Source organism: Rhododendron vialii, chromosome 4a (assembly GCF_030253575.1).
Source record: "Rhododendron vialii isolate Sample 1 chromosome 4a, ASM3025357v1".
NCBI lineage: Eukaryota > Viridiplantae > Streptophyta > Magnoliopsida > Ericales > Ericaceae > Rhododendron > Rhododendron vialii.
In genome coordinates, this window is record NC_080560.1 from 1144903 (window position 1) to 1169316 (window position 24414).

Sequence of the window (24414 nt, forward strand, 5' to 3'; positions counted from 1 at the left end):
GTCTATCCATACAAGCCCAATACCCTCTACAACTATCGGATCGAATTTTTAATAGATCATATCCGTCCAATTAAGAATATACTTCTTAATATAAATCTCATAACTTTGTGACTGGTAAATTCTTTTAATTGATTGCTTTTAGGTTGTTTCCTTAAAAAACTTAAGGGTTGTGCTAGGGATAAAGAAAATGGGAAAAGAAAAAACCCTTAAAGTATACATAAACGGCTCAGATTCATTGCACAACGAATTTGAGCCGTTCATGTACGCTTTAAGGGTTTTTTATTTGCCAATTTTCTTTACACTTAGCATTTCTCAAAACTTAATTAACTTTTTGAATTTAAATCAACTCAATAATTGATTTCTATCTAAAGTTGATTCTCTTACATTCAATTTAATATTTGCTTTTAATTTGTTTCCTTTTAGATTGATTTCCTTATAGTCATATACGAAAAGAAAATAACATAGATAGAGCGGTTTTTGTCTATCCATACAAACTCAACACCCTCTAGAACCATCGGATCGAATGTTCAATAGATCATATCCGTCCAATTGAGAGCGTACTTCCTTATATAAACCTCCAAACTTTGTGACTGGTAAATTATTTCAATTGATTGCTTTTAGGTTATTTTCTTAAAAAACTTGATTATTTTTTTGAATTTAAGTCAACTCAATAATTGATTTCTGTTTAAAGTTGATTCCCTTACATATATTCAATTCAATATTTGCTTTTAATTTGTTCCCTTTTAGATTGATTTTCCTATAGTCATATATGAAAAGAAAATAACATAGACAGAACGGTTTTTGTCTATCCATACAAACCCAACACCCTCTAGAACCATTGGATCGAATTTTCAATAGATCATATCCGTCCAACTGAGAGCATATTTCCTATTATAAACCGAGGAGTGCTAGGTACCCCAAAAGAATACACAGAAATGACCTCGAATTTGAAAATCAATGGTCCAGATTCACTTAAAGTCAATTTGGACCATCGATTTTCAAATTCGGGATCATTTCTGGATACTCTTTCGGGGTACATAGAATTTTCCTTATATACCTCCTAACTTTGTGACTGGTAAATTCTTTCAATTGATTGCTTTTAGGTTGTTTCCTTAAAAAACTTTATTATCTTTTTGAATTTAAGTCAACTCAATAATTGATTTCTGTTTAAAGTTGATTCCCTTACATATATTCAATTCAATATTTGCTTTTAATTTGTTTCCTTTAAGATTGATTTTCCTATAGTCGTATACGAAAAGAAAGTAGCATAGACAGAATGGTTTTTGTCTATCCATACAAACCCAACACCCTCTACAACTATCGGATCGAATTTTCAATAGATCATATTCGTCCAATTATGAGCATACTTCCTAATATAAACCTCATAATTTTGTGACTAGTAAATTCTTTTAATTGATTGCTTTTAGGTTGTTTCCTTAAAAAACTTAAGAGTTGTGCTAGGGATAAAGAAAATGGGAAAAGAAAAAACCCTTAAAGTATACATAAATGGCTCAGATTCATTGCACAACGAATTTGAGCCGTTCATGTACACTTTAAGGGTTTTTTATTTGCCAATTTTCTTTACACTTAGCATTTCTCAAAACTTAATTAACTTTTTGAATTTAAATCAACTCAATAATTAATTTCTATCTAAAGTTGATTCCCTTAAATTCAATTAAATATTTGCTTTTAATTTGTTCCTTTGTAGATTGATTTCCCTGCAGTCATATACGAAAATAAAATAACATAGACAGAGTGATTTTTGTCTATCCATTCAAACCCAACACCCTCTACAACTATCGGATCGAATTTTTAATAGATCATATCTGTCCAATTGAGAGTATATTTTTTAATATAAACCTCCTAACTTTGTGACCGGTAAATTCTTTCAATTGATTGTTTTTAAGTTGTTTCCTTAAAAACTTAATTTTCTTTTTGAATTTAAATCAACTCAATAATTGATCTCTGTCTAAAGTTGATTCTCTTACATTCAATTCAATATTTATTTGCTTTTAAGTTGTTTCCGTTTAGGTTGATTTCCCTACAGTCATATACTAAAAAAAACAACATAGGATCTTATGAATGCCACATGGTATTGGGTGTGAATTTGTTGGCTCGAATTTATGTGATTTGGATGATTATTGGTAGTGTCGTACACACGGATTATATGTTATTTTTTATATTGTAAAATTGAAAATAGTGATGAGGGATCGAAAACAAAAATATTTTTTATAATAAAATTTTTTTTGTGCTCAAAACGGATTGCTTCGTGCCTTTAGGAACGGTCAATCCCTAGTCTATATTATAAAACAGAGTGGTATCTTAAGGGAATATTTCAAAATTTACGTAGACATACAAACAAGAGCACATTTTTAGCCGTTAGATTGAGTTTTCAATACGTTACAACCGTTGGATCTTATAACATGACATTTTGGTAAATACATTATATTTGAGTGGCATTTTAGTGAGGGAGGGAAGAATCTTAAATAAAATTCTTTCTCAAAACCACGTCCCCCCTTGCTCCTTGTAGGTTCTCTCTCTCTCTTTCCACACACACAGGCACTAGAAATGGGTTGGGTGTGGTCCGACGAAGTAGACGATGGTCATGACGTCGCTGCAAAATTATTGATACTGCTCTGTTTAAATCAGTGGTTCCCATCTCTAGCTTCCTTCCTTCTCATATACTCGCTACCTTTTTTATATAGCCAATAAGGTATTTGATGGAATACCCAACATATGTTTGGTGAATCTGTAGCAGTGAATTGGTTTTTATAGTAAGTAGACTACTTTTTATTCAATTATATGTGTTTTGGAAAATCTTTGGAAGCAGGTAATGGTTATTGACCTTCCATTTAAGTTGGAAAATGTGTAAGTGCATGTAGTGTGTGAACAAATAATTCATGACTAAGTGTTTAATTTTTTTTTTCTCAGGTATAAGGTTGCATAAATCAAAAACACCAAATTAGAAGGATGATAGTCCCCTACTTTTATTGCTCTCTCATTTTTATAAATTAAACCAAAATGCCAAAACTAGTACCAAAAAAAGTTTCCATTATTATTTTTCATCCCCTACTGATTTAGCTGATGTAGAGCATTGGTTGGTATGTTTAAATTTTAAAATGTTGGTTCGTATAATCTTACTCTTGGACAGGGGTTGATATATTGGGTTCAATATCCAGTATTTATTTGCAGTGTGTTGATCGTGGAGTCGTGCCTTAAGACATGCACTAACAACGTGCCTTTAGATACGTTCAAGGATGGAACCAGGGGGGGTCTAGTGGCGGCGGCCGCCACGTCAAGAATTTTAGAAAATGCAATTATTATATGTGACAATTTTTTTATCCCCAATTTATATAGTCTCGCCACTGCTAGGTTTTTTTCCTTATTTTTTTATTACATTCTAGTCATAAATCTTCTTCTTCTTTTTTCAAGAAAGGAGACTCAAAAAGTATTCTAAAACTAAATTCAATAGGCCAAAGTGAAATAATATAAATGATGATGTGTAATTAAGAAAAAAAATTCCACACTCTAACCTTAAAACAACTGAACCTAAAAAATTAAGGAAATTTAATTATTATGCCATTATCGATGCCCAAAATTAAAATTAGTCATTTTTCATACTCCATGTGTAAATGATAAACATCATTTAGTTTAGTTTTTGTTATGTTATTTTATTTTTTTCTGGAGCCGATAACTATTAATAGTGCAATGCATTTTTGTATTGAGGATCAGTCTTTACGAACTTTATCTCGACTTTAATTGAATCTCTGCTAATAAACAGTGGATGAGATCTATCTCCAAATTAGTCGTTCTATTAGGTTGGATATCGAGTCATGCAGAAAGATGAGTCTTCAAGCCAGCATAAGGAAATTAATGAGTACGAGGATATATATATATATAGACACACACACACACACACACATACACACACACACACAGATTTTTCAGTGCTTCGGGAACACAACCACGTGGATATTCTTGTATTCTTAATTTAGTTTACTTTTTCTTGAACCCAATCAAATCTACGACTATGACTATGCAACCAAAACTAATGAGCTAACCAAGATTAAGAGTGATCAATCTGATTCAAAAATAGCCAGGTTCATTCGAAAACATTATTTGGAGACATCTGTATTCCTTACTTTTTATAATCACGTATATCTCAGTGTCTCGTGCCACTTTTAATTAATTAGTTGGAGATAGATTCCTTAAATTGTCTTTCGAGACCATTCCAACTATAACATTCATAAGATCGAGAATTAAGAACCAGATCAGAAGTTACTATGGGAGGATTTCTTGACCTGGGAATTATCTTGCTGACAAGTACGTATGTGTACTATTCAAATAGTCTCGGTCTCTCTTTTTGGTTTCATTTAATTGAGAATGATGGTTTGGTGTCTAATGAGAGAATATTATCAACTTATTGTTGAACGAGGGAATCGAAAAGGACCGAATGAAATTCATTTTCCCACTGAATTAATAGGTCCCCACTTTATCAGCTGGTGGCAAACAAGGGCCTCATACGTTGTTATTGAAGCTGATTGCAGGAGTTTTCACTGAAAGTCTGCTAAAATAAACAAACGAAATGTCTTAAATGCACAATGAATGAGCTTATCCCCACACATAGTCATTCTCGTATTTGAGAAGGATTGTGTGCGGAATTTTTTGGCTCAAATCCAATATTGGAAGACTCCGCACTTCATTAATTTGTTTGTTTGTTTGTTTGATTGATTGAAGATTCGTTCATTTGGATTGGAGAAGCTAGTAAATGTTTTTTTTTTGTGTGTGGAAATTAGTATTTTGCGAGACTTGATTTAAGAGAGAGTTTTGGTTAAGAGTTTTTTATTGCACTTTTGGTGAGAGAATTTATAATAAATGGTCATGCACTATAATATTGCATCATTATAATGTATGACCTATAATGACTTGCGCTAGCTGACATGCAAACCAAGGATGGAACAAAGGAGGTCTAATGGCGGCGACCGCCATGACAAGAATTTTAAAAAATGCAATTATTATATGTGACAATTTTTTTTATCCCCAACTTTATAGTCTCGTCACTACTAGGTTTTTTTTCTTATTTTTTATTATATACTAGTAATAAATCTTATATTTTTTTTTTATGAAAGAGGATCCAAAAAAGTATTCCAAAAATAAATTCAATGGGCCAAAGTGAAATAATATAAATGATGATGCGTAATTAAGAAAAAAATATTCCACACTCTAACACTAAAACAACTTAACCGAAAAAAATTAAAGAAATTTAATTATTATGCCATTATCGATGCCCAAAATTAAAATTAGTCTTCTTTTGTACTCCATGTGTAAATGACAAACATCATTTAGTTTAGTTTTTGTTATGTTCTTTTAATTTTTTCTGTAGCTGATGACTATTAATATTGAAAGACAATTTTTTTAGTATACATTTCGCCATTGCTAGGGTAAAATCCTAGTTCCGTCCTTGGATACGTTGCGCCGAACGGCTTCAAGCATGGACATGCACTGGTACAATATACAGGGTTGCATGAGCATCTCTCAGGTCTCATTAAACAAACAAAAAAATAACGAAAAGTATACGAGTACATATTACAAGCAACATACATCAAGTATATACGTGTTTTGGGACCTGATTTGAACCCATATAGGATCCCAAAACAATAATCCGAGCTGTCTAGCGGACCGAACGCAACCGCTCGCAGCCGGTCTTCACTACCATATCTGAATTGGGGCTCGGCTACTGGCCGAGACTCATCTGTGTGAAGATTCTTCAAGGAGCCTCTGGCGCCGTATGTGATTCAAGCTCGGCCACCGTTGGTGAAGAACATTTGTTTTCTTGTCCTTCACACATGCCAACCCATCAGGCTCGGCCGTGTACCAGGTTCGGCCGGGAATGGGGTTTGGTTAGATACAAGGCTCGGCCACCCGTTGGGTCACGTGGCCCTTCACGTGACAGAATTGGTTATGCTAGAAGATAATGATGAGCGCACATGAAAGGTGCCAGCTCACACCAAAACGGTTATCGGATCTATTTTGTGAGGTCACAATAATACCATCTGGCTCGTGCAAGGCACGTGATGATACTTGGAGAGCAAGTCGGGGAGACTCTATAAATATTGAAGGATGATTACTTTGGAAAGTACACACTCTACACTACCTAAAAACCCTAACTTCTCACTTGATTCTCTGCATATTCTCCTCCTCTCGCCGGAGGGCCTTGCCGGGCAACCCCGGCCAGGTCGTAGTCGTGCGTTCACTGTGCAGGACTCGGGGAGAAGATAGGAAACCCACGAACCAACGGAGGAGGGTTGCAGATCAACGAATCACGGGCCACACAATTGGTGAACCCCACGTGAAATCAGGACTTCTGATCCAAACGGCTCGAACCTCCTTCAGCCCATCCTCTCCTCCTCTAAACAACCACTATAGCTTCGAATACCATGGGCGGTGATCTGGTAGACGTCACCGTCTTAGGGGCCAAAGACGCCAATGGAAACACAATCCTTACACCATTTTCAGAAAGGCACATGTCCATTTCAATTCCGCCTAGTTCAGGCCTCTCCCCAATAGCGGACGATGTAACAATGACTTACATCCGCTTGTTACAACGTCGCGACGAAGATAGGGACAACGAGCTGGCAGCTCTAAGAGCGGAAGTTGCCCAAATGAAACAACAGATGCAGCGAGATGCCGCTCCCGCTACTTCTAGATCGGCGGGAGGCAGAAGCGCGAGGCGACGAAAGCAAACATCACCCCCACAACCGCCACAAGAACGTCCTCACGAAACCGGCCACCGCGGCTCCGTCAAGGACCGCCTTGGTATCTCACCAGATCCAGGTGATGCGAGGGAGATCATACTTTACAAGTAGAACACACCGCTCAAAGGGCCACCACGATCGAACCAACACTAGGGATACCGAGTCGTTTACAAACACATACTCGACTGGTCACGCAGAATTCTCTCGCACAACGGTTTCCCACCGTAACCGAGATTCCGTGGAGACCAGACGCCATGTATCTGAACGACTCGGGGAAATCCCTGCAGAAAAATTCGACAATAGCAACCAGACTCGACAGAATGGAAAGGGCGTGCGTATTGACGAGCCGAACAACGAAACCAAATCCTGTAAGGACAAAGGAGAAACTGTTTACGAACATCGCCGGGTAACAGCAGATCTACGAGATAAACTCCGACACCGAAACCGTGAAAAGTCTCCCGACAGAGACTCCAAGAGAACAAAAACGGATGAGCATGGCAAGCCACCGTGCCCTGGTTTCGAGTGGCAGCTGAAGGATCTCGACGTTTCGCCCTTCACACACCACATAATCAACACGACGGCCGAACCCAACTTCCACCTGTCAAATTTTACTAAGTTTGATCCCGCCACATGCAAAGCTTATACCCACCTAATCCACTTTCGTCAAACCATTGAGCTATGCACCACAAAGGCCGAAATCAAATGCAAAGCATTCTCATCCAGCCTCGGTTCTCTTGGACTCCAGTGGTTCAACAAATTGCCCGCCGGATCCGTACGGAACCTAACCGACCTTGAACGAGCCTTCAACACCCGTTTCATCACAAGCAACAGGACAGCAAAAGAGCTTGAGTCATTGTCCCAAATGCGGAAACTCCCATCCGAAACCCTCCATCAGTACGCAGAACGATACTGGCAACTGTTCAACGAAATTCCTGGAATCGACGAGTACTGGGCCGCAAAAACCTTTAAAATGGCTTGGAAATCAACAGTAAAATTCTAGATGAACTTGCTATTCGACCACCTCATGGGATGGGTGAGTTGATGCGCATCGTAGAACGTTTCTGCGCTTTCGAAGAATTTTACGCAGACTGTGCTGCTCAAGGGCAGACGAGTTCAACTACAAGCTTTCCAGTGGTCACATCTCAGCTGCCAGCATCAGTCACAACGTAGCAACCTCAGCCAAAGAAACTTGTCCAGAACATCAAGGAAGGAAAAAAGCGCCAGCCGAAAGCACATGACTATGTGGCCGAAACCACACACTTCAAAGAACCTATCTGGTCGTTTTTGGAGGAGATCATGAGGCAACCTTGGTTCGAATGGCCAAACGGAAAGCTGGGCACAGACACTGGTCAAGCAGATCAGAACCCACGGAAAAAGTGCTCGTACCACAACGAGCTCGGTCATTACACAACCAGGGGGAGTCTAATATCCAGTATTTATTTGCAGTGTGTTGATCGTGGAGTCGTGCCTCAAGACATGCACTAACAACGTGCCTTTAGATACGTTCAAGGATGGAACCAGGGGGGTCTAGTGGCGGCAGCCGCCATGTCAAGAATTTTAAAAAATGCAATTATTATATGTGACAATTTTTTTATCCCCAATTTATATAGTCTCGCCACTGCTAGGTTTTTTTCCTTATTTTTTTATTACATTCTAGTCATAAATCTTCTTCTTCTTTTTTCAAGAAAGGAGACCCAAAAAGTATTCTAAAACTAAATTCAATGGGCCAAAGTGAAATAATATAAATGATGATGTGTAATTAAGAAAAAAAATTTCATACTCTAACCCTAAAACAACTGAACCTAAAAAATTAAGGAAATTTAATTATTATGCCATTATCGATGCCCAAAATTAAAATTAGTCATTTTTCATACTCCATGTGTAAATGATAAACATCATTTAGTTTAGTTTTTGTTATGTTATTTTATTTTTTTCTGGAGCCGATAACTATTAATAGTGCAATGCATTTTTGTATTGAGGATCAGTCTTTACGAACTTTATCTCGACTTTAATTGAATCTCTGCTAATAAACAGTGGATGAGATCTATCTCCAAATTAGTCGTTCTATTAGGTTGGATATCGAGTCATGCAGAAAGATGAGTCTTCAAGCCAGCATAAGGAAATTAATGAGTACGAGGATATATATATATATATACACACACACACACACACACACACACACACACTGATAAGCACCCGTTAATGCAATGTAGGGTGCGCTAGTATCTAGTTTTAGTTAATTTCATCGCTTAATTAGTTGCTTCTTAATTGCGTTTACTCATAAGGTATGTTTTTAGTGCTTTCAGGTAAATCGTGTGAATAAGGCATATTTTGACATCATCCATGGCCCGAGTGCGTCGAAGTACCCGAGGAACCAATGAAGACCCTGTCGACCCCTGAAAATCTGTCTAAGTATGGAAAAACCACTTTTCGAAAAAATATCGATTTTCGAGATAAAAAATGGCGGTAGTTGATCCTTGAATTTTTCTAAGAGCAACTTCAAAATTGCAAGGTTTTATTCAAAGATTAAGGTCATGTTTTGAGCCATTTATTCGATAGAAAAGTGTGCTATTTTCTGTTTTATACTAAAAACTGGGGGTCAACATTTTGATTGGATTGAAATCTCAAAATTCTGGTAATGCCATTGTTTCCAAATGGGGGGTACCTCCTTATTTTCATTAAATAAATTAAAGTAAAGAAAAGGTAAAAGAAATGTTTAAAATGCAATCTTTACTTAAGTTTAGAGAATGAAAATAAGATGCTGTGAAAGCTGTTTGGTGCTGTGGAAGCTGCAGAAGCACATTTGCCCGAGCAGAAGCCCAATTGCCCGAGCAGAAACGGATTTGCCCGAGCAAGAGGAAGACAACCAAGGTAGAATTCTGAGCTATTGAGCTCGGCATCGATGGGATGCCATTTGTTACATCGATGCCGAGCCCCTTAGTGGTCCAGCCCCTTAACCACCTCGGCATCGATGGGATGTAATGTTTTACATCGATGCCGAGCCCCTTAGTAGAGCATTTTAAGGCCGTTGCCATCGATGCCGAGGGACTTAAGGGCGAATTTTCAGAGCATCTAGGGAATATTCCAGGCGCGGATCTTAGAAGTATAAAAGCTTATTTCATTGTTTTGTACAAGAGTAGATAAAAAAGTAGAATTAGATTTGCTTACCTAATTTTTAGATCTAGATCTAGATTCAAATTGTTCTTGTTGTTCTTGAGTGTTCTTCATTTTTTCAGCACTTATCTTTTAATTTTCTGCCCTTAGTTGTTACTTTTTGTTATTGTTGTCTTAATTAAAGTTGTTTATTTTCTCCCGATCTATCTTAATCTCTAATTTTCTTCTAGTGTTGCTTTTCAATTATGCTAAGTAGTTTTTCACTTGTTTTATCTCTCTAGATATGAGTGAGTAGTTTCAAGGGTTAGGTCATGGGGTGATTAGCACCTCATGGCTCGGGCGAAAATTGCATTTTGCACCCAATAAAGTTTTAAACTTTGATTTGAAAATTGATGTGGGGTTCGGGTTTGTTTGACAAATTACCGAGGTGTTAACCTCTTTGATCATGTGTAGGTGGGAGCATCGCCTACCCACCACACGTGATGCTTAGAGCTCTGTCGCTCGAGGTATTTGCCAAATGAACTCTAGAGCTAGCTTGGTTCTCAAATCATTTTATCTTCCGATTTGAGAACTTTAACCAAGTATCTTAAATTGTGTAGTTGGGTGAAAAGTGTGATTTAGCTTGAGTCTCGGGTGTTAATAATTCCTAGACCTAGCCTATCTTTTCTCTAGTTAATTCGTTTTTAATTTAGCCTTTTATTTCCACCGTTTAAAGTAAAACAAAGTTGGCTGTCTAAAAGCCGAAAGCCCTTACTTGCATCTACAAATCCGACCAAGCCATATAATTTTTCCCTTGGGTACGATCCCGGATTTCCGGTTTATTATGCTTCAACAGACGTTTTAGGCCCTACGCTTGGGGCGTTATTCTATTACATCGGAGCAAACGAAGCACACACACACAGATTTTCGAGTGCTTCGGGAACACAACCACGTGGATATTCTTGTATTCTTAATTTAGTTTACTTTTGCTTGAACCCAATCAAATCTACGACTATGACTATGCAACCAAAACTAATGAGCTAACCAAGATTAAGAGTGATCAATCTGATTCAAAAATAGCCAGGTTCATTCGAAAACATTATTTGGAGACATCTGTATTCCTTACTTTTTATAATCACGTATATCTCAGTGTCTCGTGCCACTTTTAATTAATTAGTTGGAGATAGATTCCTTAAATTGTCTTTCGAGACCATTCCAACTATAACATTCATAAGATCGAGAATTAAGAACCAGATCAGAAGTTACTATGGGAGGATTTCTTGACCTGGGAATTATCTTGCTGACAAGTACGTATGTGTACTATTCAAATAGTCTCGGTCTCTCTTTTTGGTTTCATTTAATTGAGAATGATGGTTTGGTGTCTAATGAGAGAATATTATCAACTTATTGTTGAACGAGGGAATCGAAAAGGACCGAATGAAATTCATTTTCCCACTGAATTAATAGGTCCCCACTTTATCAGCTGGTGGCAAACAAGGGCCTCATACGTTGTTATTGAAGCTGATTGCAGGAGTTTTCACTGAAAGTCTGCTAAAATAAACAAACGAAATGTCTTAAATGCACAATGAATGAGCTTATCCCCACACATAGTCATTCTCGTATTTGAGAAGGATTGTGTGTGGAATTTTTTTGCTCAAATCCAATATTGGAAGACTCCGCACTTCATTAATTTGTTTGTTTGTTTGTTTGATTGATTGAAGATTCGTTCATTTGGATTGGAGAAGCCAGTAAATGTTTTTTTTTTTGTGTGTGGAAATTAGTATTTTGCGAGACTTGATTTAAGAGAGAGTTTTGGTTAAGAGTTTTTTATTGCACTTTTGGTGAGAAAATTTATAATAAATGGTCATACACTATAATATTGCATCATTATAATGTATGACCTATAATGACTTGCGCCAGCTGACATGCTAACCAAGGATGGAACAAAGGAGGTCTAATGGCGGCGACCGCCATGACAAGAATTTTAAAAAATGCAATTATTATATGTGACAATTTTTTTTTATCCCCAACTTTATAGTCTCGCCACTACTAGGTTTTTTTCCTTATTTTTTATTATATGCTAGTAATAAATCTTATATTTTTTTTTTATGAAAGGAGATCCAAAAAAGTATTCCAAAAATAAATTCAATGGGCCAAAGTGAAATAATATAACAGAAATCCTATGTGTACCAACCAAAAATGTAGGGAAACCGTACCGACTGCCGCGCGCGGCCGTCTCCGGCCACCGGACGGCCGATCCGAGCCGTCCAAAAATTTTAAAATAAAAAACCGAGGGGCCCAACGCGTGAATCAACGGCATCCGATGTGTGTAGGGTGCTTGATCTAAACACCCTATTTTTCGTGTATATGCTCGGATCGGCCGTCCGGTGGCCGGAGACGGCCGCGCGCGGCCGTTGGTATGCTCCGATCGGTGCAAATAGCACCACTCATAATATAAATGATGATGTGTAATTAAGAAAAAAATATTCCACACTCTAACACTAAAACAACTTAACCGAAAAAAATTAAAGAAATTTAATTATTATGCCATTATCGATGCCCAAAATTAAAATTAGTCTTCTTTTGTACTCCATGTGTAAATGACAAACATCATTTAGTTTAGTTTTTGTTATGTTCTTTTAATTTTTTCTGCAGCTGATGACTATTAATATTGAAAGACAATTTTTATAATTTTTTTAGTATACATTTCGCCACTGCTAAGGTAAAATCCTAGTTCCATCCTTAGATACGTTGCGCCGAACGGCTTCAAGCATGGACATGCACTGATACAATATACAGGGTTGTATGAGCATCTCTCGGGTCTCATTAAACAAACAAAAAAATAACGAAAAGTATACGAGTACATATTACAAGCTACATACATCAAGTATATACGTGTTTTGGGATCTGATTTGAACCCATATAGAATCCCAAAACAATAATCCGAGCTGTTTATTTTGTTCTAAATGGTTTGTTTAGGGTTGCTAAAAAAATAAACCCAATCTAATATCTGTAAGTTTTTTTACAAAGCATCCAATTTTGCGCCAAAATCCAGGCCTAGATTGTAAAGAAAAGTTTGATATTTTGTAAATGCCTTTACCGATTTCAGATTGAGTTTAATTTTTATAAAAGCTCTAAACAAAATATTCTAAACAAAATGAGCAGCTCGGATCAATTTTTTTGGGATAAAAGACGGGTTCAAAACAAGTATGTACGTGATGAATGTACATATGTGTACCTATAGCAAAGCTGAACAAATAGAACTCTACAAAGCGCTCCCAAAACCTCTTCCCGTCTAAAACCCTAAACCCTAACTTTTGCACCCCCTTTCTAATTCGACTCCATGCCTCAAAACCCTCACAAAAATTAGATCTTTCGCAACAAGAGAGAGAGAGAGAGAGAGAGAGAGTGAGAGAGAGACCATGCCTCTGGTGCCGATATGGGACTTGCCGGACGTGCCCAAGGGAGAGCTCCCACCCCACCTCGAACTCCAAAGAACTCGGGTCCTCTGCAACTCCGATGCTCCCATTCATGTACTATACTCTCTTTCTCACTCAATATTCATCTATTTGTATCAATTTTATACTCACTCAACTTGCCAACATAGTAAAAAGATTTCGACTTTCAAACTCCAGTACTTGGTTTCTCTTTCAAGTTAACTTTTTGGTGCCGTTGTGTAGTACCGGCCCTGAGCAAAGGCGAGCAACGGGGTTGACTTCATTTTGCTAAAATGAGGGACTCCCAAAAGTTGTGTAGTATTGATTAAACATTTTTTTATGAGAAAATAATTATATTAGAAAAAAGGCATTAAGGGTATACCAAAAAAAGGCCACAAGACAAAAAGGCCTCGTAGATTCCGAGGAGAATGAAAAAGCTCAAACCAATCTAAAAAATGGTCAAGAGAAGAATTACAATCTCTCTTGTCCCAACTATACAAGCTATTCACCTAAAAACTTTTTAATCTAATCAAAGGCTTTTCGACCCCTTCGAAACATCTCAAAGAAGTGAAATTATGTTCATTCGGAAGGAGCATAATTAGAAGTTTTGCGGCTAAGAATGAAAGAAGAGTGATCTTTAAGTGAGTGTTTTAAGTTTTTTTGTTATATGGTGCTTAATTTTAATATTTTATCTTGTTGGATACTAAAGATTTTGCTTTTTAAGTAGTTGCCTTGTCTTTTTAACATTTTGGTTGTACAAATAGAAGGGGCCCCACTTTCCTATGTTCTCCTTGGCCCCTAAAATATCAGGGCTGGCCCTGTCATTGTGTTTTAATAATTTGGTCGGAGTCTCATGCAATTTGGGTTTGTTGTTTTTTGGGGCGTATTGGGATTAAAGACAGAGAATGTACAATACTCTGGTGCTTATGCTTCCATGGGAGTTGATAACAGTGTAAGGTTGGACCAATTCCGAAATAACTTCAAAGTGGAAGTGATTCGACTTAGTGAGGATGAGATTGAGTTTGACATGATAGGTATTGATGCTGCCATCGCTAATGCTTTCCGAAGGATTCTCATAGCTGAGGTACGTTTGAAATTCAGCCATATTCTCTTAATTGTTTGGAATTTTGTCGTGTTGATCAGTTTAATACAAGTTTTGTTTTCCTTGTTGGATGTAGTTGAATGAAAGTTTGTCTTAATAGATATTTGCAGGCTTTTCGTTGTTCCATAGGATTCAGTTCAGTATATATATATATATATATATATATATATATATATATATATATATATATATATATATATATGAAGGACGATGACCTAAATAACTGATTGTCTATGTATGTTGAAGTGTTTGTACCTTCAAGATTTGGAATGATAATGGAAGTTCACTTCATCCCTGATGGTATCATTCCACCTTCTCATATGAGACGCGATATGGATCACAGTTTTGATTGAACAAATATATTATTTGCTCACAAAGCAACCAAATAAATAAATAGAAGTAGACTTAGAAATTTTGCAAGAATTGATTAATTGATGTTTTGAAAACTTTTCTGCCCTGGTCCCTGCAAATTAGCATGGTAATACAAAAAATACCAAATGACTTGCCACTGACTATTGCTTGGTTTCCTATTAACTTTTCTTGATATGTTAGCTTGTGATGCCTAATGTACCATAAAAAAGTGGGAGATTTGGTGATCGGTCCACTATAGAGATTTCATAAGCTCACAAGTTCAGCCCAACATTTTGTAAGCCCACAAGTCCACACGCGTAACCTAAACCCTAGGGTACCCTATAAAATTACCTAATACCCTAAACCCTATAAAGTGCCTAAACCACTAAAATCTATATAGGGAAGTGCACCCTAAAACCCTATGAAAGTGCCTAAACCTTAGGATACGCTACGCTAAGGTACCCTAGGGTAGTAGGGTACCCTACCCTATAATAGGAAAATGCATTCTAAAACTCTATGAAAGTGCCTAAACCCCTAGGGTACCCTACCCTAGGGAGTGACTGGGCCTACTATAAACTTTTTAAAATGGACTTGACACCTTACAAAATTAGTAGGTAGACTTGTGGGCTTATGAAATTCACATAATGGACCTAAGACCAAAAGGGAGTGTAAAAGTGGTTAAACTTTTTCACCCACCCAGGTAACCTAGAGCAGAAAAACTTATTTACAGAGATTTTCGTAAATAAGTTTTATGGCACTCAATCTTGCGCGTCCAAAAGTGTTTTGGATGATCTGAATTTAAAACAAATTTTTCTCTGTAAGGTCAAAATTTAAAAACAATCTCAACCATTAATTGTCGAGATGGACGGGTGAGATCGCGCGCCTCCGTCCTCCGTGAATAAGTTATTCTCAACTTGGAGATATTTTGAAGCTCTCACTCCACATTTCCCAAGAAAGCGGAAGAATATTCTATTTTCCGAAATTCCACATGATCGCATCGTTTCGTGATCATCATCTACGAGGCACTAGCTCAGCTCCTTCTTCCTTTCTTTTACACTATTGCATTGAGTATGTACCTAGAGTTAACCGCATTCCTCATCTATGAGCTGTGCTCCTTCTTTTTCGCATCCAACGCTGTAGGCTCGCTGTTGTCTTTAATAATCCTACACCCGATTGCATGCCATTTGTTTGCATTAATCAAATGCGCAAGAATATTGTAAGAGCAGCACCAACATTGCCAATCTCCTTGCGCATTTGATTGGTGCTTTTCTTACAATCTCCTTGCGCATTTGATTGATGCAAACAAATGGCATGCAATCGGGTGTAAGAGTATTAAAGACAACAGTGAGTCTACATGCGTTGGATGCGGAAAGGAGCACAGTTCGTAGATGAAGAATGCGAACCCTAGGTACGTACTCTACTCAGTAGTATTTTCAGTAGTGCAAAAGAAAGGAAGAATGAGCTAAGTTTGTGCCTCGTAGATGATGATCACGAAACGGTGTGGTCGTGGGAAAATAGAATTCTTCCACTTTCTTGGGAAATGTGGAGGTAGAGCGTCAAAATATCTCTAAGTTGAGAATAACTTATTCACGGAGGCGCGCAATCTCCCCATTCGTGTAGGCAATTAATGGTTGAGATTGTTTTTAAACTTTGACCGGTAAAAAATATCTTTTACCGGTAAAAATTTGTTTTTAATTCGGATCCAAAACACTTTTGGATGCGTGAGATTGAGCACCTTAAAATTTATTTACGAAAACCTTCGTAAATAAGTTTTTCTGCTCCAAGTTACCTGGGTTTAAACCACTTTTACACTCCCTTTCTTTTTTACCCTTTTTAGTAGGAGTAGTGTTTGTTACAACTTTCCTATTTCATGTATTCAAACTTCAAAGAGAAAAGGACGAAATGGCAATATTATAAACTTAGAAAACAAACCATGCATATAAAAACAAAGTGTAGATGAAAATGAAACAAGTTGGGTGGAAAAATTAATCCCCAATATTCGCTATTTATTTCAGGGTTTTTATATACTCCCTCCGTCCCATATTATTTGGACTTTTTCGATATTTATGTCAGTTTTCAATCATTTGTATCTTCCAATATGAATCTCCAACAATATGCAATATGGATCTTGTTTGATTGTTTTCGATTAGATCTATAATACAAAGTTTTTAAAATTATAAAAAATATCATAAATTGGGAGATATAAGAGTTTAAAAAATGATGCGAATATCAAAAAATACCAAATATTTTGGGACGGAGGGAGTATTTTTTAAGGCAGTGAGTTTGAATTCTTTCCTTTTTTTTGCTCAAATTTGTTCCTTCTTGTAAAGTAAAAAATTAAATGAAATATAACTCTAAAGTGCACGTGAAAAGGTTAAGCTTTTCGAGATCGAGGCATTCAGTTCCACAGTTGTGTAGAAAAATTATTAACTTAGAAAAGAAACCATGCATATAAAGAAAGGGTGGATGATACAATTGGGTGGAAAAATTCTACATTCACTATTTAAATCAAGCTTTCTATATATTTTAAGGTGGTGTGTGAGAATATTTTCATTTTTCTTAATTTTTGTTTTTTTTGTGAACTTCCTTTTTAAATGAAAATTTCATATAATTTGAGCTGAGAAAGTTCAAGTGGAAAATGTTAAAAGATCGAGGCATTCAATGATGCGGTTGCATAGTTACACTTGAGTGTATTGAGGTCGTGGATTTCTTGGGATCGGTACATATTCCCATGACATTTTGAATTTGGTTTGTACGTATTTTTCTCGTTTTGCATTAATTAGATGATTAGTTTGGCTTTATCCAAAAAAAATATTTGTAATGAACTCTGTCACGTAAGTGCCGTTAGGCTCTATATCAATATAATCTTACTTGTTGGCAAAAAAAAAAAAAAACACATTTTTACAGTTTTAATTTCTTTTATGGGGTGCAAAGTAAAACTCAAACTAGACGCATTTTTTGTATTATTTATGCATTTGTATTTTGTTACTTAAGCGTTTTTCTGAAATTGTATCATAGGCTTCGATGTGCTCTAAAGCATTTGTTGATCGTCATATGAAAGGTTGAAGCATTTCTGAATTCATGGCAACTTGAGTTTTCATGCATACAGACACATAGCACATTCGTATGTTGAGTGATATGTGTAAAATAGTTATGTATGTATATGTACACTTGCACATACACAGTCTTGCACAGAATACCTATATGTAATGGTTTGTTTTCATTCCTTGAGTGTTTTGTCACCATTTTCCACCTTTGGATAGCGAACAGTTATGAGCTTTGTTTCTCTCGTGCTCTCTTGCTGATATATTGACATACGGCAACTCCGAGAGACATGCATACATACATATCTGTATCTGTATGCGCTCCATCTTGTTTTCATTTGCATCAGTTGGGTTTGCTGGTTCCATAGAAATATTTGCTTTGTGCTAAAGCTATGATTGTATGCAGCTTCCAACGATGGCTATTGAAAAGGTTCTTATTGCAAACAATACCTCAGTAATCCAAGACGAGGTGCTTGCTCATAGATTGGGTCTCATCCCAATCAAGGTTGACCCAAGACTGTTTGACTATATGTCAGGTTTTGTTATTTTTTGCTGTTATTAATTTGATGTCTTCTTCTTTAGCAACTATCTGGTGTATTTGCATGTGCTAAATGGGAGAACTTATTTTGCTTTAATATTTCAGAAATTGATGAACCTAATGAAAAGAACACCATTGTTTTCAAGCTCCACGTTCGTTGTAAAATTGGTGGTCGACGTCTAACTGGTATTATTACAGTCATTTATTTTCATTTTCTGGATTGTTGATGTATCATATATTGATGGTGGTGATGCTTTGTAAATTCAGTAAAATCAGATGAGCTGAAATGGTTGCCAAATGGAAGTGAGTTCCCTCTTTCTGCAGAAAAGTCAACATCAACATCAACATCAGCTTCAAACTCAAAACCAAAGACATATACGTCATTTCGTTGCAGCCAAGATTCGTTGCCAGTATTCTCTAATGATCCAATTGCACCCAAGCACCCAGACATTATCGTTGCTAAACTTGGATCAGGGCAGGTAAGTTTTGTATTACGTTTCATTTCTTTCATAATGACAGATGACCCCTACTTTTATATCAGTTTTCTTTTGGCTTATTTTTGGCAATGGCTCAGCATAGTAAATGAGATGCTAAACTCATACAGGCCTGGGGTAAATGATTTCCAATACTTGCTTGAGTAGGTACTATAAAATAGTCAAGAAAGGGTTGCTTATTTGCTAAATTATGTGTGAGATGTGTGCCTAGTTCCTTGTAGGGTGTCTCTGGTTCCCTTCGATACATCCAGGCCTCCTAGGTCACTGTCTTGGTTACTGCTGGGACCATTTACATTGAGTAGGTGCAAGTACTCGTAAAGAATTGTATACTATGGATGTGGGTCCACAAATTAATTACTCATGAAGGGCTGGGTGACGGGACACTATGGCAGTGGATTCAAATATTGAGTCGGGAAATGACCCTATCTATAAGGCTAAAACTCCTCCTATTGACTTACCAAAGAGGATATTGTTCACCTACGATTAGATTAGTCAAACTTGATATATTTTACTTACATGACGTTTTGCATTGGTTAATGCCAATTTTTTGTGAAGAGTGAAGTTATTGTTCAGATTGAAGGCTTACTGAGCATTGGCGCTACTTAAACTCTTTCAAACATTGTGGTGTCATCTGAACTTTTATTTACTAAATTACTTGCCAACAGAAAAGACTGGTATAGCTAGTTATCATTATATTCAGTGGTCTAATGTCATGATATTAAATTTTGGTATCTTTTGTAGGAAATCGAGTTGGAAGCACATGCTGTTAAAGGCATGGGTAAAACACATGCAAAGTGGTCCCCTGTGGCAACTGCTTGGTATAGGATGCTCCCCGAGGTAATTGACATTGTAATTGTTTTTGCGTTCTGTTGTTACGCCGAAAGATGCAACTGCAGGTTTTTGAGAAAGCATAAATTTTTGTTTGTTTTGTAAAAAGGTTGAATTGTTGCAAGAACTCAAAGGAGAGATGGCAGAAAAGCTTGTAAAGAAATGTCCTGTCAACGTATTTGATATTGAAGATTTGGGTAATGGTAAAGTGATTCTATTTCTCTTTCTGGTCTATCGTCTATCTATACGCTCCAATAAGCTGATTCTCCCCTCCCCTCCCTCCCTCCCTCCCTCTCTCTCTCACACGTAAGATGAAATGTGTGAAGCAGAGTATAGTAAATTGGCTGCTTATGATATGCTTGTTACTTTATCCTGAAAAATGGTTTGGTTGCTGAGTAGGTAAGAAGAGGGCAACCGTGGCTCGTCCACGAGCTTGTACACTTTGTAGGGAATGCATCCGAGAGGAGGGATGGGACAAGTATGTGGCCCTACATCGCGTGAAAGATCATTTCATCTGTAAGTAATCTAGTTTGTGTGTATTATTTTGAGAGACAGGTTTATCTTTTAAGACATTGAATTGTGATAGCTTATGGAGTTCGTGGTTCTGATTCACAATTGGAAATGAAGACATGTTTCTTTTGGTGGCTTATCACATACCTGGACTAGAGGGTAAACTACAAAATGACCATGTTGTTATAACGTAACTTCACTTATAGCTTTTGAAAGAGGTCATAAGATACTATAATTCTTGACTTTTGGCTACATCAGCTAACAAGTTTGTGGCCCTATTGGTGTCTCTGTTTTGATGCTTACACTGAAGGCGAGAAGATAAAAGCCTAATTTCAATTCATTGCCTAAAACATGCTTTCGGTATGAGCTATGAGCACAGCCTGTTATGCCAGCCATGAAGTAGAAAAGTAAATAAACCAACAAGCGATCAAAACAAGGACACAAAGATATACGTGGTTCCGCTCAAGTACAAAGTAAGAACGTACTCCACGGGCGAAGAGCGAGAGAGGATTCACTATGAGTGAGGAGAGAATATAAAGAGCCGGCTATACCCGTGACTCTCAATGAAGCACCAAACGAAATTTAGGGACAAATCTTTGGTGGAACCCAAAAACGAGTACAAACCCTTGGTGGACCGTGGAACCCAAAGAGACATCCTAATATCAAGCCCCAATAACAAAAGGAACGAAGAACTCCAAAATAACACTCAAAGGAGCCTCTCCTTAATAGACCCAAAAGGGACAAAAACCATAGGAACCCTACAAGGTCCCTATTTATAGGAAAGGACTGAGAATAAGCCTAAACTGACCTTTATTTCTTTCTTTTTACCCCCTGTTTTGTGGTAATTTCTGGTCTCTCCCTGTGTTTTTTCTGTGACTATAGCTTGTTAATTCGTACTAATGAAGCATTTCTATGACACTAGAGGAGGTGGAGTTTCTGTGGCAGTTCGATTGTCACTATTTCCTTAGTTGTGATTGCGACAATATTCCGCTGAAAAAATGGAGTTTAGGGCATTGATTTATTTGGCCGATTAGTTTCAGGACTCCATATTTTGTTTCCGCTGAAAAATGGAGTTTAGGTTATTGACTTATTCTGCAAATTAGTCAGACTGACATGCTTCTAAATCTCCAAGTGTACTCCTTGCAGCAAATTGGTTATTCGACTATTGTAAACATCCCGTCATGATGTTTCAAATAGATCTTTTTATGCATTCAAATTTCAAAACCACACAATGATGCATTGGGTGGATTTGGATCAAGAGAGGAGTAGTTTGTGACAGTCTATAGAAGTGAGAGATTAGTTTTTCTTCTCTCAAAATATTCATGGGAAACGATGGGAGTAAGTGGATGAATCCAGTTATAGGCATGAAAGGGTAACAAATATTCGGCTGTGTACTGCACAAATAGGCTTCCGATGAAAACATCCTAGTTTTACAAGCGGATACACAAACAGCACTTTTAATTAATTGGTATATGATACTCCACACATTTGTCCCCCCATTCTAGGTTAACCATTTCCTGTTGCACCTGCACAAAAACTAAAGTAGTCCTTGTGTTTTTTTTAGAGCAATTAATTTAGCAGTATTTCCTCCTGAGTTTTTCCTTTTCTTTCCAAACGATAAATGTTTTAATTTATATTCATTTCTCTTTCCCTGCTCAAGTTACCATAGAGTCAACCGGAGCATTACCTCCTGAAGTGCTGTTCACTGAAGCTGTGAAGATTTTGGAAGACAAGTGCGAGCGCGTGATAACTGAGCTCTCATGATGTTTCTGTGTGTTGAATGTAAAACGCTTTCTGCTTAAGGATTATGATGAGTCTGTTGAAAGGGTATGCTAATATATGCAAAAGAAGAACTCCGTGGATTATTGATTCTTTTTGCTTCTTTGACAATCTTAATTATATCTGAATCTATTGCAGTTTCATGAGAATGGGAGTTGAGCACAAAATTAAAACCCTAGAGTTTCTATTGATTGCCCGTTGTGGATGTTTCACCAAGGATGAAGAGAAATCCCACGTGTCCTTGTAACTGTCGTCCAGTGAGAAAAGAAGTGCAGTAATCACCAAAACACAATTGGCAATCCGTATGTTAAACAACTGTGGTGAATTTTTTACTTAGTGAAGGTAGGCAAGCATCGTTTGTGAAGCAATCTTTGCCGGCTTTTGGGCTTTCACTTCCAGTTCTTGTATCTTCTCTCTCTCTCTCTCTCTCTCTCTCTCTCTCTCTACATACCGGCATAGATGGCTAAAGTGATGGGTTTTCACGGTAAATGTTATGAATTGTTATGGTGCTGTAGAACCGTCATAGGTAAGAGAGTTGGTGAATACGTTTTGGAAGTTTCAGTTTATGCTACGAGACTTGTTGGCGAGAAGAGTTTTGAGTCCTTGTGATGTCTTTGTTGTGATATTTTGTTGCAGGTAAGAAAGAGCGTACGGTAGACATCTCTTTCGAAGTGTTACTTGTAGTTTGTTCTGTGAAAGTAGCCCGAAACATTTATAGGAAATTCATTTATCTCCATCTAAATCAATGCATTCTCCAGGTGGGCAATCAAAACCAAGAAAGGTACAACAATTCTTCATTTGACAACCCAACTTATAAAACCATTTCTAATGTAGGAGTAATAACCTTGTTGGGAAACATGACACATTTCTCAGTACCAAAACTGTTTGCCCACCCCTGGCCTACCTTGTCCTAAACCTAGACTCCCATTGGATGCTATATAATACAATGATTGAGATCTAGAATTTGTCAAGGAAACTCTGAGTTTACTTTGCATAATTAATTAAATTAAATTAATATACAAACATGAACCCTTATTTGGAATATGCTTGTGATTTTTATTAATCATCATCCTAACCTAGAAAAAATGAACTTAGCTACTTTACTCTCGATATTTTCTGTTTATTTTTTATTTTATTTTTTCTGTTATTCCACAAACCCCCATTCAAACAAGGCGGAGCATAAAAAAATATGGATTCTCTTTAATCCACAGGATGTGTTGTATTGATGTGTTCATCGCGGTTCCGTCTTTGATGATCAAGTAAATAATCAATTTTATCGATCTATAATCACCCGATTAATCACTTTAGACTTGATAAAAATAACTGTTCTAGAAATAACATACACAGCTGGCATGAGAGACCAACAATAGAAAATTGCACCCTACATTTTCTGACTGCGGAGAATCCACATTCAAAGGAAATTTTCTGCTGACAATATAGTTGGGCCATGTGCCTTGTATAAATATCATTAATTATTGAAAGCAAGCTAAGTCATTTTGGCATTTTGGGGACCACTAATAAGGGGGTGTTTGGCAAATGAATTTTTGCATTTTCGGATTGTCATTTTTCCATTTTGGGTGTTTGGCATCCCATTTTGAGAATAGATTGTGGGAGAATGGATTTTGGGTTTAGAAGCAAAAAACCAAAATCAGGTCTGGAGGAGTTTTATTATTGGCTTTTTCCATTTTGTGGTCAATTACCAAAATACCCACATTCCTCCCTTCATTTCATTTTACCAGTTTTGGACTTGTGTATTTGTTCGTTTTTTTTTTTTTTTTTTTTTTTTGCGCATCCTTTTTTTTTTGCCTTCAGCTTGTAGGTGTGGTTTGTGTGTTTTTTATTTGGATTCGGTTGGTACTTTAATTTGTTTGGTAATATTAAGGGTTTGTGTTTGTTTTTTGTTCTTTATATTATGAGGTATGTGAGTGCTGCTTGTAACATAGTCTTATTATTTAAATTTTAAAATATACCAAATAAAAAAACACAAGTGGCATGTTTACACCTGTTAGGCAAAGGGCAATATGGTAAAAATGCAACCCATAATTCATTTTCAACAATCATCTACCAAACACTACTACAATTTCAAAATACATTCTGCACAAATCTCCCAAACACTCTACTGTACTCAAAATACATTCTGGCCATAATCCAAAAAGCTAAAAAGCCAAAAAACTAAAAATGAAAAATAAAAATTAGGCTCACAAACACCCTCTAACTGGCAGAAACCAAGAACCAGTAACAGAGAGGAGCTGTAAATTGTTGATTTTGGTTTTTGAATTTTGGATTTTGAGTGAAGAAAGATAGGGAGATAAATGAAAATAATGATTAAGAAAAAAATTATTGGAGGTTGAAAGAGAATCCAAAATTCCAAACTCAAAACTTGCAATTTCTTTCTTAAGGGGTCAGGTTGCAAGAGACATCTCTTGCGATTTTCATAGTCCCGACGTGAAAGACCTGCTTTTGATCGACTGATGAAAGAATAA

General features: G+C 36.8%; 1 protein-coding gene across 3 annotated transcripts; it reads left to right on the plus strand.

The window, feature by feature from the left end:
* Positions 1–13070: 13070 nt before the first annotated feature.
* On the plus strand, positions 13071–22438 carry LOC131323119 (uncharacterized). 3 transcript variants are annotated; one of them, XR_009199086.1, is made up of 10 exons: positions 13071–13381; positions 14184–14369; positions 18189–18318; positions 18426–18506; positions 18588–18799; positions 19556–19651; positions 19752–19845; positions 20042–20158; positions 21813–21979; positions 22070–22438. XR_009199086.1 is itself a non-coding variant. In XM_058354755.1 (9 exons), exons 1-9 carry the CDS (start codon positions 13271–13273, stop codon positions 21914–21916), a joined length of 1131 nt encoding a protein of 376 aa, XP_058210738.1. In that variant the 5' UTR covers positions 13071–13270; the 3' UTR covers positions 21917–22025. The 3 variants fall into 3 exon arrangements, 2 of the variants coding, with proteins under 2 accessions (XP_058210738.1, XP_058210739.1); XM_058354755.1 differs by lacking the exon at positions 22070–22438 and having other exon boundaries at positions 21813–22025; XM_058354756.1 differs by lacking the exon at positions 22070–22438 and having other exon boundaries at positions 13112–13381; positions 19752–19839; positions 21813–22025.
* The last annotated feature ends 1976 nt before the right edge of the window (positions 22439–24414 follow it).